Here is a 21,813-nt window from a genome sequence, read left to right as displayed (position 1 = left end):
GAAACTTTTTAAGGGTGATTCTTGCGCTGGTAGGATTTCCTTATGTTTAAATGCTTTCGTTTTACATCACAAGGTAAACAAACGAGAATAAGCTTTTGGCTTGATATTTTTATGTTTGAAGAGCTTTTCTGACACTCGGTTGTGGTTAAATACTCAGACAAAGAAAACTTTAAGTATTTATTTGAAGTCGATTTTGAAAGTTCTGTTTATGTCAGGTACGTTTTCAGGTAAAAACAAAACTTGAGAAGGCCTGTCGTTACAACAGATATTATTATTTTTAATTTAGTTGTTTTTTACCTAGCGATGCTCAGATAAAGTTGACTTGTAAATATGTAAGTGTCAGATTTGGTGTTGAAGCAAACGACTTTGCAATGCCTCGCTCGTGGAGCCTGCGTCGTCTTCTGAGATTGAATTCACAACCAAAGAACACAAATGGTTGGTTATGGTTGCCCATCGTACCTTCTGTTGGTTAATATCAAAATGTTTTCTGCATTATTCATACTTACATTTTGTTAATTGTTATAGTCTGATGTGCATCACAAATTTTTTTACAGCATATTGTAAACTTAGATCTTTGTTAACATTGTGTGACAATGTACTTCCGTTAGCGATGATAGCTTTTTTCGCGAATTCTTTATTAGTGAGAAAAGTTTGCTCTGGTAACAGTATTCAAATTCTAGAGAGCTTAAATTAATAGTAATAGCATTAGCAATACACATCACAACTGAAATTATCATTCTTACTGACCACCTTGGACGTATGGGCTTTTTAGGTTTCTTATTGGCAATGATTTTACCATAAACGGATAAGATAAAGTTAAAAACTAGGTTGCTATTATTATCAAATTATTTTCACATGGTTAGTAGACCATTGCTTTGCGAAGACAATTAAAAAACTTATCACCAAGAAAGATTGTGTTATCTCATAGTACTATTTTAACATTTCTTGCGTTTTTCTGGCGATTGTAAGCTAGCTTTAGTTTTGGCTTTTAAAATATTAAGAGTATTATCCAGATTATCTTCCATTTCCTTAACCTTTTCGTGTGTAAGCCACTGGACTAAAAAAAGATTTTAAAACACCCATACTATTTAAATATACGTTTTGTACTTTTTTAACTTCTACTAACGTTCAGCTGACAACTATACACTTTAAAGCATATTTGCCATCGATTTCCTAAACTCTTTTGTTTGTTAAAGTTGTCAATATCCAAAAATCAATCCTTTCCTTTGGAATATTTTCCTGAGCTTCAGATAAACCAAGTCAGTCTGAAATGCATGTTAGTCACAATCTTTCAGTGATGTTTATCGATTTGTAGGACGTTCTTCTTTCGTGATCAGTTTTTCAATTTGTACATTCTGATGATTGACATTTTGTTAAGGTGGTTCAGAACACATCAGCTTCTTGCCTACGATACATTTGTTAGCCTAAAAAAGCCTGCTTTGAACTGATGTGGTTTTTAACTGTCGCTGATTGTCCCAGAAGATTTCCGTTGGTTACTGACAGCGATGATTTTCACCTCCTGTGAACTTCCACCGGTCGGAAAATCAATAAATTGCTATTCAAACTACAAAACAGTGCAAAATTCATTAGTTTAACGTTGTTTCCATGGCGAAGGACGATTTTAATACTAGGAGAGGTAGAATACCATGACAAATCAAAATTGGCGGCTTGTATTTTACTGTGGATGTTGTAGATTGGAAAAGGTAATTTGAAAATCTCATTCCTTGACCAGAATTCGATTCTGTTTGAACTTGTGTGCTGTGTTTTGTGACTTCCAGAAAAAGTTGTACTGGTCGCTCAATCAACGTTTAACGATAAGCTGAGCCAATGGGGCATTTAGTTCTTCTACAAAGGCTGTCCAGGCAGAGCTACTTGTCAGAAAACCTTAATCAGCGATCTTTATGACTTGGTTCTTAGATTAGACAGGTTGTTATCATGTGCTTTTGAGTGTGACGAAGTTTTACTGGACCCGTTTTGGTTTAGTAACATTCCGGTTTTGCATAAATTTGAACAACTGATTGCAAATGTATTACTAATGCATCTAGTCGTCAAGGGTTCAATTGTTTTATCTGTTTATGTAATGTTTGAGAAGTTGTAACCTCTATATTTCGATGCTGTATATGAGAAATTCGTGTTGCTGAGATTAGTTTAAAATTTTAAAATCATATAGCTTTTGTTGATGTCATGCTTGAAAGACTGCTTGCCATTGAGGATAGCATAGCTATAAGGTTTCTTGTAAAAGATTTCTAATGTAAATAGTTTTCCAATAATAAAATGGTCATGGAAGAAAGTTGTACTTATTTCATTTTTATAAGCTTGTATTAGTTGCTCGAAGAATGCCCGGACATTTGACCCCAATGAAATGTAGTCCAAAAACAACCTCTCATACGAAAGAAGAAGAAGTTGCTCCCTGTAAAACAGAGATTAAACTAAGATGCATTCATGTTGAAGCAAATACAGTAGCTTTAAAAAAAAAACTCAGTTTTGTTGTTACTTGTAACATTTACAATGGTATTTGCATTTTTTAAAAACTTTGGTTTTATTTTCAGGAAAACAGGACGAGATTGTCCGTTCTGATAACGAAAAAGCCACCGTAGAAAAAAGCCACAGCAAGCAAAATCGTAAAGCTCCAAGCCTTCCCCCAAACCACAAAAGTAAACAGTCTTTTTCTAACATCAACGGAGACGACAGCAATCTACTGCAGCCTTATTCTTCTGTAACAACCCCAACTGGTGAGAGCTGGACGAGCAGTAGTGGTACAGAGTACAGCCCCAGTAGCTATACTACCTCGTCTACATCGGGATCAGTTATTATTGATGACAGTTCAAGAAACTTGTCAGTTCGAAGCGTACATGAACCTATTATCCCAGATAGTGGTTCTTTTAAAGACAAAGACGCTGTAAATGGATTTTCACAACATTATCCTGCTGCAGAATTAAATTTGACTGGTTCCACAAAGAACAGTTTTGATAAGACTGAAGGCAGTACTAAGCAATTTAATACCTCACCGTCCGAAATTAATGATTGTGCAAACATAAGCGACTACGTCGAAAATGCAATATTGAACTCTTCATGTACGAACCTGTCCTCGAGTCCAAGCAAACCTGGAGATAATCTGGACGATGTTGGACTTACACACCTTCCTCCTAGGCTTACCTCATTTGAATCTTCATCAACGTTAAATCATGATGGTTTATTGAAAGCAAACTCTGACTCTGTCGTTCCTTCAGAAGGAGGATTAAAGTCTCATTACGTTAGTTTGGATTACGTCAGATCTGCAGCTGCTGAAGACCGTAATCGTCGGAAAGAGGACAATGAAAATGCTACCTACAGCAGCAGCAGTAGCTTGAGCAGCAGTTTTATATCTTCAGTTGGCAGCGAAGACGGCAGCACCATTGGTAGTGACGTGGTTGAAAAACTGTACAACAAAATTACTACAGCAACAGCTCATCATAACCTGAAGCGATTTGCTGAAGCTCAAGCTTCTAGCGGCTCCGCTGGTGAGGTTAAAAAGGACTCACTTCCGATTTTGCCGCCTGGTTGCCGTCGAGGCGAAAATAGAAAAAACGATAACTTAACCAGCAGTGTTAATCACGTGGACTACATACGACCACCTCACAACGAGACCACTCCCACTGCAAAAGTTGACGATTTCCTCCAGCGAAATTTTAATAACAATAACCGTCTGGGTTCAGACAATAAACAGACCAGCGGTGGTAATGCTCAAGGAAGTAGTGAAGACGAATCGACGCATTCCCCTGGATTACTTGCGACTAATCTTGTTGGAAATAACACGATTGAAAAGTGCAAACACTGCTTTGGAGTTATTGTAAATGCTGAACATCCAGACAGCGACGAAATGAAGAAGGCAAAGAAAATTTTCGGTAAGTTTGCATGTGATTGCTATTTTCACTGGTTATTTATTCCTAAAAGGTGAACTTTTTACCAAAGCTCTGTTATTAATAGGCATTATCTCGATTGAGTATGCATGTTGAAGGTCTTAAATATTGTTCAGTCAAAAAAAAATTGATAACTTAAATACTTAAATAGTCAAAAAAAAAATTGCGCTTGCCAGGAAACAGATTCAGTCTAGCATTGCCATGACTGAAAAACTTTTGTTTTTGTTGAAATTGCACAAATCTCTTATAACCACACGTACAGTTTTTTGAACACTCTACAGTCTACACCAGGGGTGGGCACACTTTTTGAATTAGGGGCCAAAATTATTTTGTTCTTAGACTGGCGGGCCAAGTGATCGAGCCGCCACTTACATATAGTTTGTCACACGAATAACAAAGGGACAAAAAAAACGGAAGATTAAATTAACAAATAACTGAAAAATACAACCAAAAAACAAAATCGAATTTAAATACGACGTCTGACAGGATTGTCAAGCTTTATTTTTTGCCAAAGCATCGAAATTTGGCATCATTTTGGTTGTGGCGATAGTCAGGATAGATTTGAGGTGCGCATCACTCAGCTGAGACCTGTGGCTAGATTTGTTAAAATTCATCAAGCTGAACGTCTGTTCACAAATATATGTGGAACCAAACAATACCAGCATTTTTTGTGCCACCTTTCGAATTTCTGGAAATCTGGTGTTGCTTAGCGATGCGTAAAACTCATTTAGCTTCAGGGCTTCGAATTTCTCCTTTAAAACGTAGTCACTCTGAAGATCGATCAATTCCAACTGCAGTTCTTGTGGTGCTGTTGCAGCGACTTGTGAAAGTGGAGCCGAAATAATCTGAAATGGTTTTTGGAGTTTTTCGAAATCAAGAAATCTACGGCAAAATTCGTGGTGCAAATCATTTAGTGATTTGCTGTATTTATTTGCATGTTTAGGGGCTTCTTTCATCGTCAGTAATGTGGGGAAATGAACAAAAGAATTGTTGGACATTTGTGCTGAGAATAAAGCCAATTTTGATTTGAAAGCCGTAACGCTTGTGTACATATCGTGAGCGAAGAGTTCTTTCCCTTGCAGCTTTGCATTCAGCTCATTCATATGTGTTAATATATCGACAGAAAAAGCAAAATCACAGAGCCAATCTCTGTCCTCCAGCTCAGGAAATTCATCAGCTTTCCCGATTGACTTCAAAAATGAGGTAATTGCCTCTTTAAGGTTCCAGACTCGTTTACATGCTTTACCCAAGCTTAACCAGCGCACATGAGAATGATAAAGCAAGTCCTGGTGATCAGAATCAATTTCCTCAAGAAACTTGATAAATTGGCGATGGTGAAGTCCTCTCCCTTTTATGTAGTTGATCAGTTTTACTACTGCCTTCACTACATGATTGAGCTGCAGTACAGATTTACACAGGGCTTCCTGATGGATAATGCAGTGCAAAAAAGTTATATCCACCCCAGCATTTTCCTCATTCATCTTATCTTGAAGTCTTTTTAGCAGTCCAACATTTTTTCCTGTCAAATTTGGTGATCCATCAGTGGTGACATTCGTAAGTTTGTTCCATGGTAATTTAAACCTGTCGATCACACTAGTGACTTTAAGAAAAAGGTCCTCTCCTCGAGTAGTCCCTTTTAACGACTCCATTGCTAAAAGTTCTTCTATTATCTCAAACTTGTCATTAATTCCTCTGACGAAAATCAAAAGCTGTGCCGTGTCTCTTACGTCATTACTTTCGTCCAGCGCTAACGAATAAAATACAAAAGAATCTGCTTTTCCTTTCAACTCGTTAGCTAAGTGCTCATCAATTTGTTCTATACGGCGAGTTACAGTTCTGCGTGATAAACTGATTTGTTCATATTTGCTTTTTGCATCTGGACACAAGAGACTTGCTGTCTCTACCATGCACTGCTTGATAAATTCTCCATCGGAAAATGGTTTGCTTGCTTGTGCTATTTTGAAAGCCAGTAAAAAACTTGCCTTGGTGATTGACTCAGAAACTGCACTCTGCTGAAAAAGAGTGCTTTGCTGAATCCGAAAATTTGCCACTAATCTCTGAGAAACGTCCTTTCTTTGCTGAGTTGACAGGCTGCTATGATGGTTTGCATGATTGGTGTCAAAATGGCGGCGGATGTTGTATTCTTTCAAAACAGCAACGTTTTTTTGGCAAATAAGGCATACCGCAGTTGATCCCACTTCGGTAAAAAAGTATTTCGTCGTCCACTCCTTTTTGAACACTCTGCGCTCACTATCGACTTTACGCTTCTTCGCTGCACTCATTTTAACAATATAATTTATTAACAACTTAGCAATGTCTATTTCGCTTAGCATTCCACACTGACGAAACTGTTGATAAAAACACTAAACTAAGAAATATGGTACATTACTGGTTAAATTGACTAATAAAACTTTCTGTTTTTAGTGAACCTCCCAGCAAACTGTCCACTTGAAGCGGTTGACTGTCTCTTATCTATAGTCTCGTTCTGTTGCTCAACACAACAAACAGTTTACCAGCCTCATTTTTTTAAAAAAATGAGGCTGGTAAACTGTTTGTTGTGTTGAGCAACAGAACGAGACATTACTGGTTAAAAGCAGAAAGCACTGTTGCGTCAAGCGACGCACAAATGTACCTGTGACATCATAATGCTCTACATTCTACATTGTATCGCTATTTAGAGACAAGAGGTATCTAATCCTCCTATTGAAACTTCACAATAATAAAACTTGCAACATGTCGATAACATCCGGCGGGCCAGAATACAAGAGCCGGCGGGCCGGATTTGGCCCGCGGGCCGTAGTTTGCCCATGTCTGGTCTACACCCTAGTATTTGAAACCTTTTTGAAGTTTTGATTAACAGGTCACTGAGTAGTAGTGTGTGAAATTTTTTGGATCTAACCAAAAAATGTAGAAAGCACTGGCTGTGGGTTGCTGTATCGTTTGTCAAGCGAATTAATGTTTGGCTAAGATGGGCAACTTATTTTATAGACTACTTAAACGTATTGCGTAATCACATAAAATGTTACAATATTTTTAGTTGTTACTAACATTTGTTGTGCAAGTTGAAAACTTCGTCACGTTCAAAAAGTTGCCATTTGCAACAAATTTGTAAATTTTATTCAACTATCACCTCGTTTGTTATTCTTTTAATTTACGTCGATTGGTTGAACAGAAACTTTCATTTCACTCACATTTTTAAGACACACGAAAACGTGGACATTTTTCATGATCTTGATTTCTGTAAGTACTCACTGATTTTTAAAATAAATTGATCTTAGGTCAATGTTTATGCACGGTCGGAGAAGTTTCCGATGCCGTCACAGAAATTGACTTTTGCAACAGCAATTTAAAAGAGGTGCCACAAGAAATAGGAGATCACGCAGAAACTTTGACCAAGTTGCTTTTGGAATCTAACACCATTAAACAACTGCCAAAGGTAAGCCGGAAATTCAAAGGCATCTGCGATGTTATTTTGTCATCGAATAAACTTTTATGCAAATTTTAGCTTATAGTTTATGTGGTCGGTCACAAGTTTTCATCACTTTTCTGAATTATATCTTTTAAAGAAATTGTATTCGTTGAAATCTGATTGTGTTAATTTCTACAGTACGTCATGGTGTTTTTGCTATAGTTTGTAAGTCTTTTGAAGAGTTTATAAAACAGTACAAATTTAACTTAGGAAATGTTTGTTTGCCAAAACCTTCGGTACTTGTCGGTGAGTGATAACGACATTACAGTCCTTCCACCAAACTTGGCAAGCTTGATCAACTTAACCCATTTGGATGTGAGCAAAAATGGTAAGCCTAAGCACATGTTAGCTACTCTACATATCATATTGCCATATTAAGATCAACTTCTGTCAGGTAAAAAGTATGCTTAAGAACTTCACCTGCTACCACACCTTTTGAATATATATTTACTTTTGCAAGTAGTATTGGTTTGTTGCGGTAGATCTGGCATTGTTCTAACACGTATTTTGGTTTTCATCAGCGAATGAACTAGGCAAGATTTAAGAGATAGGTAATAAATACACATGATCCACATTGTTGTGAGCTGTTGCGGTCATGTTTGTGACCGTATTTGACATTCGCTCAGTTTAGAGCAATGTGTGTCACTTTTTAAGATCAAGTTAATGAACGTTAGTCAGCGTAATTGCTTTGCTGATTCCACAAAGTTTCTTTATTCGTTTAGCTACATAGCCTTTGTGGTTCATAAGAAATCAGGGCCGATTTTGACAACATAACTTTCACACCCAACTATTGCAAAAATGTTTCTCCAAAACCGGGAAAAGGAAAAGTGTTGCCAACCTAGTTAGATATTTGTTGTAATTAGATCTTGGTAACTAAGAAGTAGGTAAATACTTAATAGGAAATTGTGCCAAACAGCCCAGCAACTTTCTCCCAACATGGGATAACTTGTGTCAAATGACCGGTTTTCAAAAAGGTTGTTTTGCAGTTGACTTTTACTATATGTTGTAAATTTAGTAAGTCCAACTTGTGGATAACAGGTGTTCCTAAGTATACAATAAAATTCAATTGGATAATTTTGATAAGTCATCAGCTTCAGTTAATTAAATAAATAACACTAGGCCTACCGGTATTTACCCCCGATTTTCCTACTTGCTTTAGAATACAATTTCACTACCATATGCTGAAACACAGTTTTTGTTTTTTAAATGTAATTTATTTCTTTAGTAATTGAAGACGTTCCGGATTGCATAAGATGTTGCAAAAGTTTACAAGTCCTTGATGCCAGTGTGAATCCAATTGAAAAGTAAGTTCTCTATGCCATGGTGTAGCCTAGTGCAGGATGGATTTAAGCCAAGGAAATGATCTTGAATGGTCTTTGCATTTTAAGATACGGTAAAATCCATTTGTTGCTACACCACCGCACCGCTTCCAGATCGATTTTAATCACATTTTTGATTTTAGGCTATCCGAAGGATTTACGCAACTAATGAGCCTCCGCGAACTGTACATGAACGATTGCTTTTTTGACTTTCTTCCAGCCAATTTCGGCAGAATGTCTCAGCTTTGTGTCCTAGAGCTACGAGACAATCAATTGCAAATTTTACCAAAGTCTATACGAAGACTTACACAACTGGCTAGACTTGATTTAGGCGGAAATGTTTTCCAAGAATGGGTAAGGAAAACCATTTTTTTCTGAATTTTTCTGAAAATTAGCAGTAATCTCTTGTAGAGCTTTAAAGTTATGAAACAAACTGCTTTTTTATTTGTTTTTGCCACTTGTAGTAAATGTGTCAAGTTTTTCATTGAACGCCTCCGATCCATTGCAATTTCAGAAAATTTCTTCATCAATGCAAGCTTTGCTGCAGTCTGAGACTTTAAAACTAACTTTTATTGACGGAATATTGTATATGTGGTCTTGTCTGTGCATTTTTGTTACCACACAAAGCAAAATTTAGTCGGTTTTACGAGAAAAGGTTTTGCAGAAAATGCCATGCTTTAAACTCATTGTTTTAACTAATATGATAGACAAAACCTGGTTATGTAACTGAGTTTTGAATTGATATCCCATATAGCTGCATGTTATATAGCCTAAGTACATTTGTAAGTCCGTATTTTCATATGCTCTCATCAAAATGCTGAAAATTATTCCTGTTAGGTTCACAAAACCCTTTTTTTAAATGGCGGTTCCATTGGTTTAGTTAGTTGTTTTCATCTAATCAGTACGCCTAAGTTTGTCAAGCTGTGATACATTGTTCAGATCACATGACAATATAAAATTGACTGCTGTTGCATGCTTGAGATAAAAAGCGACTCAAAACAAACTTTACTGAAGCTGCTAAACTTTTCTTTCGAAAGTTTTTTAGTTGGCAAACAAGCTGTTTCATGACCGGCATTATTTGTACAGTAGATTTCATGGGAAGTATGTACAAAGTTTACACAACTGTGCTAACAATGTTTTTTGCTTCACTTTCTCAGCCAGACGTAATTTCAAAGCTAACAAACTTATCCGAACTGTGGCTGGATTGCAATGAGCTGGCCAAAGTTCCTTCTGATATTGGAGATTTAACAAAACTCACTTACTTGGATCTGAGTCGAAATTTCTTGGAAGCTATTCCCAGTCAAATAGGATCACTGGAACATTTAACTGATCTACTTTTGTCGGAAAATGCTCTCACCATCTTACCAGATAGCATAGGTATGCAGAAGTATTTTTTTAATGTTTTAATAATTAAACTAACATATTTTGTAAAACCATCATTTTTGCAAGAGCTTGAACGTTTGTAGTGGTAATCTTGTAAAAATGGTAATCTTTACCAAATATGTTTTATAAAATTACTGGTAACTTGTTATGTAGGCCCACAGTAGAATATGAAGTTTACAGCATTTACCTACACTCTATTGAGAAACACCTTTAGACATAAATTTTTGTATGTTATCATTGATACTATCAAATTGTAGTGTGAGTTATATGCATCCTCATGAGACTCAGTTTAGTAGAGTGATGTAAGCAATAGTCAACTGGTAATCTACTGTCGAAGTCATTGGTCACAGCAGCTAAGATACACTATTTATTCAAGAATAGAATATTTAATTTCGTAGTGATCGAGTTCTGTGACTTTCGCGGCTACGTCTGACAACGTCATGAAGACGTTCTGTTAATTTTATTCAATGCTATAAAACAGTGTGACAAACAATAAATATTTTTGTTGGTAAATACGGAAAATGCGTACGCCTTAACAAAAACAAAGTCCGTCGTGCACGACTGCTTTTCTGACAACTCTCAAAACTTCCCTCTCATCAACAAGCAAACGTCACTACTCTGCAGCATCGCCCGAGGTTACTGTTAGAAACAAACATATCAAAGACTTTCTTGTGTAATACCTAGATGAAATTACGAGCGTCAATCATAGCAAGGCTTTCGTCGCCCTGACTACTTTGACTCAAATATGCGAGATTTTGAATGAAGGGAGTTAAAACAAATTTAATTTGCATAACCTCTGCCGTCTGCATTCTTGTGCTGTTGTTGACAGTTTTTGAGCTCAAACTGTTGATTTATAGCTACCAGGTTTATTAGTTCTATTTCATTGTACTAAGATACTTTCTGCAAAAATTTTGTGCGTTTTGCGTTTCGCTGTGATTTGACAGCGAAACAAAGTTGCTTTTATTTTTAACCCAAAATGAAGTTTCTGCTGTCCAACCCTCGCAATACAGGGAACAAAAGACGCCATGCATTATCTAACTGACTGTGAAACTTAACTCGAAACGAAATCAAGACAAAGAATATTTTATCGAATGAAAAGAACCGTTTTGAATTTTCAAGATATATTTTTGTTTCTAAAGTCCAAGACAGCAATTCAAGCGTTTTTTACATTGATTTGCTCTATGGGGTCCTCATTGCAACCCTCCTTGTATTTGTAATCATGATAATATGGTGTGCTGATTTTATTCAAGGTTTACTCCGTCAACTAACAATGGTTAATTTGGAACTAAACCAAATTGCCAAACTGCCGGACAGTATTGGAAAGCTACACGCACTGGAAGAACTAGATGTTTCTCACAATAAACTTGAGGCGCTCCCTCCCTCGATTGGCAATTTGAGGTTTGTGGTTGTTTCAACATGTTTTCTTTTTCGTTATGCAAGAGAATGTAATTCATTTGAAACGTTCAAACATTGTTGAACACCACACTTACGTGTTTGATTGATACCTTGGGAATAAAAATAAGCCTACTACCTGTTACCATATATTTCATAAGCATATCACAAATTGTCAAGTGAAAAGTCGGAGTCTTGGTCTTTTCCTTGACAATTTTCAGATGCTTGCGATATGTTTTATTATTACGACGTTTAAGGTTCATCTGTTTATTACGCTGTCTGAACTTATCATATCACTTAAACGTTTTTTTATATTTCATGTTGAAAATTCATTGTGTTTAGTCTTTTACTCCCCTTAAATGTTACAAACTTTTGTTTGTGTTACACACGTATCAAGACCACAGCTCTAATTTAGTCATCAAGAAGTTTAGTTTTTCGCTACTGGTTGAAAAAGTTCTATAGGCTACTTGTTCTAAAAGTTCTAAATGTGCAGTAAAATATTTTTGAATCGAGAGCATGATTAAAAATTTCATGTAGTCTACCAGTTGTACTTGAAACATTTTCGTGTTCTGCTATCCTTAATTATTTTATGAATTTATTTTAATCTATTTCCATATTTTTACAGAAATCTCAACACGTTGTTACTTGACGAAAATAAGCTAGAAAGTATTCCAAAGGAACTTGGCTTGTGCTCAGAGATGAACATTTTGCAGCTAAGCAGAAACCAAATCAAAATTCTTCCCGACTCCATTGGTGATCTCACAAATCTAAAAGTCCTCAACATTTGCCAAAATCGGTAAAGAAGAATAATGTGCTAAAGTGTAATTTGTACTATGTTACTTGATGTCCTTTTTTCATAATTATAAATATGAAATTGTTAAGTTAATAACGATCATAATAATTTATATATGCTTGCTTAATATAGTCAGTCAACATAATACACGAAATAGCTACTTGTAGATGTAGGAGAAATTACTTGAGGTTACAACACGTCTTTGTTTGAAACTATAAGTACAATGATCACGCTTATTTGCTAGCCGTGTAACGCATTGTTAATTACTGGTTCGTGTTAAAAAGGATCGAAAATTATTAATTTATGACAATGAGCTTCTTTTGGATTTCTTAATTTACTGAAGTAAAATATCACGTATTCTATGACTGTTCGTCGGAGAAACCTTCTGTATATCACAAGAGTGTTTTGTGTGGATTTATACTGTACACATAGGTCAATATTCAAAGTACCACTTTTGATAGGATTCCATATCTACCAATCACCATGGTTAAGTTGAATGGGTTGGTTGCTTTGTGGGTTAGTCCGAATCAATCCAAACCTAACGTTCCTTTGCATGGGAAAGTCCATCAAAATGGTCGTCGGATACTCACAAACATCCTCTTTCCGCAAGAAGAAAAAGGTAAATTTGTTGATCTTTTTATTATCTTGCGTCAGTTTTTTTCCTTTTAATTTGTCATTTCAACGGTTATGTTAGCTACGGCTTCTCAGAGGGACATGGGTTAACTATCAGGCTAGCTATGTTTGCTAATTTACTCCAACTTTTCTAGTGCTGTTTTATTAGTAAATAAACTACTTATGCTTTATGTATGCTTACGTTTCCCTCCTACTTGCGTTAAAAAAATGAATCGTTTTTCCATCTCTAGACATGAGTCGTGCCCGCAAAGTTCTTGGTTCCGTTGACATTGACGACGACGATACTTACGCAAATGATGCGGCCGATGATGACGATTTGGAAGCTTACGCACAACGTCAACGTGGCAAGACACATGTAGTTTTTGACATGGAAGCGATAACATACAGCAATGACGATTACGGTGAAGATTTTGACCAAAACAGTGAAAGTGACCAAAGCATGGAACAGCCTTCCTTCAGCAGGTAACCGTTTATTTTACATTTACAAGTTTTCCACAAATTTCTGGGACGTTTTAGGTCAAGTTTTCAAAAAACTTCCCAGGTTGTTGTTTTGGCAATTAAGTAACTGTTGCCAGCACAAAACGTGTGCACGCAAACAAATTTATCTTATCGTAATTTTATGTTTTCAGGTTTCAAGAGAATCAGCAAAGTGTTGTTGCAAAACAAGCAGTTGGCGTTTCTACCCATGCAGGTATTAGTTGAAACAGTAGGCTAATTTAAGCGATGATTGTTTAGTACGGTACTGTATTTTTTTAGGTTATGAGTCAATTCAAAGTCGATAATTTAAAGCGGTCAATTCAAAGCCTATAATTTATTTATGATAAAGACAATAACCCTAACACTTACCCTAACCTTAACCCAGGGACCTCTGAAAAACAGAGATTTTTTCTTCAGAGATCCCTGCCTTAAAATTTCGTCGTTGAATCATCGGCTTTGAATTGTCGGCTTTGAATTGTCTGCTTTGAATTATCTGCTTTGAATTGTCGGGATACCATTTTTTTATCTACTAAGATTATTTAACAAGCTTTATATAAGAGCAGCGTTTCTGAACCTTTTCTGACTTTAAGACCTCATGAACACGTCTGAATAATCCAGTAGGCTACCCTTTAGCTAACTATTGCATTGAATGTTTTGATGTTGATTTGTGGTAGGCATTTTGCTATACTCCCATGTATTTTATCATTCTCAGCACCTCCTAAAGTCGATTTTAGTACCCCTAGTTGAGAAACGTTGCATTAGAGCATTGCCTGTTCAAAAACATAAATGCAATGTATTTTTGCAAATTTTTATCGGTGCATTATTTTACAGGTTTTTTGATACCGATGAACAACGGAACGTCATCAGGTGTCCATCAGCATACGGTGGATGTTACAGCAAAATCGAAACCAAATAGTTTATCTGTACTTGTGGAGTCTGCAACGACTAACACGCCTTTAAATTTCTCCAATGAAAAGCCAACAATGAAAACAGCCGAAATCACCATCGTAAAAGATCAAGGATTTAGTGCACCAAAATTCACTGAAGAATCGTTTAAGAGCTATTCTCCCGAAAAAGAAAAGAACGGTTCCAATGAAACGCGTTTACTGGAAGAGCACATTTGTGATAGTGAATTACAAGAAATGGACGTACGCTTTCCTGCGGAAGGAACTGGATTGCGGACATGGTCGTCTCATTCAAACCTTCCAACAGTATTAACAGAGCAAACTGATGAATGGAATCCCGATGAAGACTGTACAAAGACCGTTGTCAACGATGTTGCCCCTACTTTTCCAGCTACTGCTCCTCCCATCATCAAACCTAAACCTAATTTATCTTCTCTACCAAACCGAACGCCATCAGCACCTGGCATCACTGTACCAGGAACATCTGTAACTTATCCTTCCAACAACCAATTGCTTGAGTCACAGAAACCAATCAAGACAAAGGTTCAGATGAATGCCACAAACAACGAGAACGACCTTTCTAGTGGAGTCGAACAATTCCGGGACCAAAATCAACGCATCACAGATACGTCACAAGCATATTCAGCTGCAAAAGGTTCAGAAGCATTTGTCAAAGAATCTGATCCTTTGTCAAATGCAAAAAGCGATCATAAAACGGCACAAAGAAATCCGTCATTTAGCAATATTCCGTTTATGGATGGAGAGGATAGTTGGGAAGGAAAGAACGTGACCAGCCAGAGGCACACAAAGAGCTTCGTAAAAAAACCTGAGACGCCGTCAAAACCCATTGCTGAAAACGAGTTCTCTCTCAAAGGAAAACCTAGTAAAAGTGAATCTACTACAAGCTTTTCAGTACAACCATCTGGAAGAAATGTTGTCGGTGATACAAACAAAATTGACGAGCGAAGAGACAATGAAAACTTATGCTTATCTCCTGGTTTTGTCATAGAAGGAAAGTCATCATCTGTGACTTCCAATGAAAGTATATCGGCCACTGACCGTGATTCTGGCGTTGGCAATGATGTTGAAAGTCAAGAGTCAATCCCTGATTTCCATGACGACCATAACAAAAATACCGTTTCTATGAATACTTCCCGAACACTTTCTGCAAATGATAAGCTCTCCGGTCTTACCAACGCCGCTGCTTCGGGTGTGCTTCGTGGAAAAGATGGATGGATTGGTTTAGTTGGGACAGATGAAGCAATTCAAACATCAAGAAAGAACGATACACAAAGTTGTAATCAAACTAGCAGTAAACTCAGTAGTCTAATGAATGTCAGCAAACCTCCAGTTTCAAAGTCCACCAATGAAAACTCTAGCGCACTGAAAAGTCGCTATGCCTCTAATGTTGCAATGGATTCAACAACGGTTACGTACAGTCATGATTATAACGTTTCACGTGCTCAGAACGACAAATCCGTTTCTGCTGATAACAAAAATCGCCGGGTTGCGGAAAATATTAAGAAGTTCGAAAAATTCTTTGATGACGGCTTATTTACCTCAGACAGCGCTGAACAGAAATACAAAAGCCTTCCAGCACAATACATTAACCAAGATAAGCCGGCTTACTTGGACAAGAATGCAGTTGCGATTTCTGAAAGAACTTATAATGTTCCACCAGTGCTGCCTATCACAAAGCCAAAACAAACTGAAAAACAAAAACCTCATTTCACATCTGAGTCTTTGGACAATGTTTTTGTATCCAAAACTGTCAGAGGGAAGGAGAATTCCGATAAACTGTTGACAGCGCCCACAAGAAGGAAAGACGATTCGTATGAACTCTCTGAACAGCACTCTATGTCAAAGGGTAAAGCATCTTCCATGCATTCTGAAAATATTGACTTTGTCCCTACAAAACGTCTTTCCGCGCATATGAAAAAGTCAAAGTTTGAAGAAGCACTAGCTGCAACAAAGCATAAACATTTCCGTGATAAGTTAGAGAAAATGATGCAGCAAAAGAACACGTCTAACACGAGATTGTCTCGAAACAGCTCATCTTCAGTTTCAAGTATTCCTAGAATCACATCCCCTGTTCCTTATCACAATCCTACTCCATTGGATCACATGACTGCCGACAACACAGAAGAAGAGGCACACATTTATCAAGTCCCTCGTTCATCAAAGGTCAACTCAATACATTCAAGATTAAAAGAAAAACTACAACCAACTGGAAGATCCGGACAACCACCTCATTTAGGCAGCACAACTTCTCCAGCTAGTGCTGCTGGAAGTTCGCACAAACCACCTGGATCTGCGCATCAGGTAGGAAAACATCAATGTGTTCAAAGAAATTCAACGAAGAACTTTGGTGGAATTCAAATTAATTCCCCACCAATCGTTCCTAACAATTGCCCAGAAGAAATCCCGAAGAAAAGTTTAGAAGAACAGTTAGGTCAATTGCTTTTGGATGGTTCTTCTGACCTAATACGAAACAATGACAAAGGTTTTGTGCCATGCGTTGGTGTCGATTCACACCGTTCATTGGTTCATGGGAAGAACCAGTTTCCGTCCACAACCGACAAAGACCGCAAGAACTTGCAAGGATACTCCGCCCATAGTTACAATAGTCGAAAGAATCCAATGCCTGACGACTGGAAACAACAACTCCTTCAACATATCGAACGTAAAAAGCAAGAAAAGGAACAACCAGTTACACCTTACACTACAGGTCGTATTAATGTGGGTGAAACACCTAGGTGTGATTGTTTTCAGTCTCGCACTAAATCACCGCATTATCTTGATGCTGCCACTGCACCTTCAAGACCTCTTTTTTCTGATAACTACACCAAGAACACTCAGCCATTAGAAAATCACAGAAAGAATAATCGCAAAGAATCCAGTCACGAACATGCTATTCCTCGTTCCTTGGGAGTTCCTAAAGTTGCTCCTAAGCCCCTTGAAAGACGAAAACGGCAGAGTTTGTCAAAGAGCGATCAGCAAGAAAGCGACTTTACCAGAAGTTCAAGTACTTCTTCCAAACAATCTGGTGGTCGCCGATCGTCTGGAAGGTTTTTACGAACGCGAACTCCTGGTCCTGAGCTGGCTGCCTCAGAGTCAACACGAACCGAACTTGTTGCGCGGCCTAAAAGTGCCATGGATACCCCCATTTCTTCAACATCAATATTTGATCCCCCTCCATTAAGGCAGTCGGGTCGGAAAGCTGAAAAGCAGCAGGTATTTTTACTATTTAACTTCTCAGTTGGCTAATACTGCAATAAAATAACAAAAGATTAAGAATAGTGGTGTAAATAAAAAAATTATTGCAGGAAACCAGTTTACTTAAATTTAAATCTATGAATGTGTTTGCAATAGCCGTGCCGTGATCATTCTTCAGTTTAAATCATTTCCTTTAATTCTACAAAATGACATTTAAAATTATTCAATAACAAATATGGTGTTCCTGTAGGATATGCCCCATGCCCTTATTCGCCCAGCTGCTGCTCCACCGAGCTACTCAGATCACATTCTTCGTCGGGCCACTGCTGGTGGTAATGCACAAGATTATCACGACTACGTCAATGTGGAATACATTGACCGTGCGCGCTCATCAAAACATGGAAAACATGTACAAGATTCTACGTATGATGGTTTACCTGATCAGGGAGGTTATTACCCGCTTCGTTCATCTGGCTCTCATGAATCAGTGCTAAACTCCAAGTAAGTGGTAGACAATAAATTTTGTTTTATTTATTAAAAGCTGGAGCTTTCTATTGGTAATTCTTTTAATTGATGTCAGTTTTTGCTAGGATCAAGAAAACATTCACATTTCAAAATTGGATTCATATGTAACATGCTGAACAATTTTGTCATTTCTCATCCTACTAAATAACAATATTTTCGCAGAACTGAAAAGCAATATTTACCAGAAGTTGCAAGTGCAACTCCAGGAATTCGTGGATCCAATTCCCATGATTCAGTCATGGACAATGTTTATCAACATTCCCCGAGATACCAACCCCCGCATGCTCCCTACCACAGTGGAGCCTACCGTGGTCATGGGCCGCATGTGTACGAACCCACTACCCACAAGAGAGAAGTAGCTTCTTATCCAACACATGCCTATCCGGAATATAAAAGCCCATATGGTGAAATACCAGCGCCTGCTAAAACCAATCGAAAAGTTGCTAAAGTTCTATCTCATGAGACGAAAGCCCACAAGAAACAAGATGCGAAGATATATGATAATTATTACCGTCAAGAGCCTAGGAATCACCACCAGTATGTGTATCCACCACCAACCCACATGGGATATTTAAATGAGTACGGTGAGATCAGGCAGGATTATCCTTTACATCGAGCGTATGGAGAAAGAGAAGATGAAAGGTTTGTTTGATCATCTCATTATTTACGTCTTTGCTTTTGAGTGTTAAACAACTAGATTATGAAATTTTTAACTCTGTTCTAAAAGCTCGTATACAAATGCAAGGTTAAACGTAACTGTAACAGCAAAAAATTAATTCAATAAATAAACACTCATTTTTAGCCTGCAGTTTACCGAAAACCAGTAACTACGTCAATGTTGATCGTTTTACGTTACAAGTTATTTTTCATCACAAGTTATTTTGAATCCCCCTTGTTGCAAGTGTTCATTGTACATTAATTTTCGGCCTATTTTTTTTGTTTTTTGTTGAAGAGAGGGTTTGGGCTTGTTATGTTTAACTTCAGCTGGTGTTTAAAATCGCCCTTGTTGCACTGGCAAGTGTTGATTGTAATTGTAGCCTATTTTTTGTAGTATTTTCACATAACTTTTTTTATCTTTTCTATCTCATTTTCAGGTTTTGTGGCTGTGCAAATTAAAGATAGTGACATCCCAACACTGTTTTTGCATATTTTAAACCTTTTGGTTTTGCCATCTTTCCCTTTTGTTGGTGCTAAATTCGTGAGTTTACTTTGCCGTTTTCTTCATGTTCGCGCCAGCAATGAAAAATAAATTAAATTGAATTGAATTGAATTCAAGTTTTTTGAAAAAACAAATTTAACTGACTTTTAAATACATTTTTAGTGTTGCTTCGGCTTTTCGACCTTATCAGCACAATCCAAACGTCAATCCACAAGCGCATGCTGCGAACTTACATCGTAGCGACTACAGGTTCAACCCGCAGCCTCATTATGAAGACAACGCTTTGTATTATCAACAACATCAAAATCTGATCGACCAACACAGAAATCATCACCATCCTACAAGAGGGCAGCCACATGCTCAAGAAAATACTTTCAAATCACGTGTGGACTCTTCTCGTTATCACAACGATCGCTACAACAATGTTTATGAAAAAGACGATTCTGGTGATAGTGATCCAAGGTTGGTTGCAGTGACGTGTGCAAGATATGTTTGAATTTTTATCTTTGCTGCTTTTTTTTTAATGCTTGTCAGCCAAATCTTTGGGAATATTTTGACTACAAGTTAGTTTAACATCACAAAAGTATTTTTTGTGTACTGTTGGCAGCAATATCTTAGTCTTACACAACAGTTTGCAATTCTGTTTTTAAATTATTTTACTTTTGTTAGTTTGTCAGACGAGCCGCCGCGACACTGGTGTGAAACAGATGCCGGTGTTGAGCTTGTTACTGTCACTGTCCGAAAGAATCCAACGTTCGGTTTTCACATTATGGGAGGAATTGATGCTGGAGGAAATCCTTACCGTCCTGATGACGATGGTGTCTTCATCACATATGTCGCTCCTGCTGGAGCAGCGGACGGCCATGTTCAACCGGGAGATAAAATTTTATTGGTAAGTTTCTCTGAAACTATGAAATGATTTGAGACTTGGAGTCATTGTACACAACCAGGATATATGAAAAGGGAGGCAAAGATATCTACTTGCAAAACAATTTGCCTTGTGCACTTTAAGATCACATCTTCGTTAATGCAATATAACTGACAAATCACTCCATGTAACACGCTTACGATCAACCTACCAATATCCAACGGTGTATTTATGATCTCATACAAATCTATCAGTCTCTTTTTTGCACAAAAGGAGACCTTCGCTATATCGATATTTTGCTTTGCAGGTTAACGGTTCCGATTTTGTTGGCATCACTCACAAACGAGCTGTTGATCTTCTGCGCAACGCTGGGCAGGTGGCAGTGCTTGTAGTTGAAAGGCTGGTCGGCAGACCCGTGTAGGTTGCCTGTTAAAAAGACCTCTGCTTTTCTCTTTCGCATCGGAAACCTACGGTGTTATACCAACGTATAACTTTTTGCTTTATAACTTCAGAGAAGAGACATCCACAAAAACTGTCGTGGAAGTGATGGTGGCTTATTTAATATACACGTGTGGCGTATACTTTAATATTCTATATTAAGAATGCGTATAATTTCGAATCATATCTCTACATTTGCGCATTTCAACAGTACGACTTTTCAATAGTAACTATTAATTTTTTATGCTTTTTAACTTTGTTTATCTGCAGTTTTGTATAAGAATATTTTATTTGAGACAGCTGCCGAATTTAACGTAAGATGAAATTGTACAGTTCTTCATTTGTTTTGCTTACTGCACCATGTTAAAATGTACTGTCTTGTAGTCAGTATTATTGTTGTTTTTGAATTAAACAAAATCGAATAACAATGCATGTTTTTAATAACGCACTGTCCATGCATCCGGGTAGACGTGCAAGTTGCAACTGAGTTCATGTTGCCATTCATTCCCCGTTGCTATTCATTAGAATTAAGTCTTTGGTTTGAACGGTCAAGATATCAATTTTGCATCCACCGTTTCAAATACGTTCCTAAGCTACGCCTGCTAGCTTTCATTCCCAAATTGTTACAACCTTATTTGTCTTGTGAGTGATCATCTGCTTTCGTTGCCTTTTCCAGCAAGAATCTTACACAACCGTTCTACTGTTGAAGAGAACAAATTGGCCTGAGTTTATAAGTTCTACATTCAAGTATTTTTTTTTATTGGAAGGTTTTAGCTCACCGTACTATAGGCTACTTTGCTGTTTTTTCTTAGTTTTTAAAAGGAATGCGACTTAGTATGAAATAGAAATAGTAGGCTAAAAACTAAAATTACTTACGTAACCTAACAGTAAAACAGCGTAGCTTATGCCAACACAATCAAACCTTTGGTATAATTGTTATTTGCAAGCAATATACATTTGATACATATTAACAACATGCAAGTACTTACGGGAAATAAACATTACCACAACGACAAATGTAGCATTGTTTGGCCCAACACAAAAAAAGAAAATCTATAAAACCGTCAGTAATAATTTCCTTACAGTATGTAACAGTTGACAAATTTTCATACACTGTGTAATGTGCATCGGTCATGTTGTAATCGGCTGAACAGCCGAGTGGAGAGAACCCTGGTTCGACACTGGGCAACAGCATGCTGTTTGTCTTTGACAAGGCACTTAAAAGGCATGTGTAGGTGGACACGGAGGCTGGCTTCCTTGCTTTCCCGTTCCTTCATCTAAATATTCTATTGCCTGAAGTGGATACGTCAAAAAATATTGTACTACGTAGGCTATTC

General features: G+C 37.3%; 1 protein-coding gene across 1 annotated transcript; it reads left to right on the top strand.

The window, feature by feature from the left end:
* Positions 1–310: 310 nt before the first annotated feature.
* On the top strand, positions 311–20,904 carry LOC145778992 (uncharacterized). Its single transcript, XM_082590573.1, has 18 exons — positions 311–435; positions 2,550–3,884; positions 7,178–7,335; positions 7,579–7,696; positions 8,594–8,672; positions 8,831–9,041; positions 9,845–10,064; positions 11,321–11,468; positions 12,088–12,258; positions 12,717–12,874; positions 13,119–13,350; positions 13,518–13,579; positions 14,197–17,504; positions 17,737–17,987; positions 18,174–18,653; positions 19,333–19,632; positions 19,840–20,062; positions 20,346–20,904. The coding sequence occupies exons 1-18, from the start codon at positions 372–374 to the stop codon at positions 20,457–20,459; spliced, it is 7,632 nt and encodes a 2,543-aa protein (XP_082446699.1). The 5' UTR covers positions 311–371; the 3' UTR covers positions 20,460–20,904.
* Positions 20,905–21,813: the final 909 nt, after the last annotated feature.

The sequence above is a fragment of the Aplidium turbinatum genome, chromosome 10 (assembly GCF_918807975.1).
Source record: "Aplidium turbinatum chromosome 10, kaAplTurb1.1, whole genome shotgun sequence".
Classification (NCBI taxonomy): Eukaryota; Metazoa; Chordata; class Ascidiacea; order Aplousobranchia; family Polyclinidae; genus Aplidium; species Aplidium turbinatum.
The sequence above is the reverse complement of the archived record's forward strand: the minus strand, read 5'-3'. Positions and strand labels throughout refer to the sequence as shown.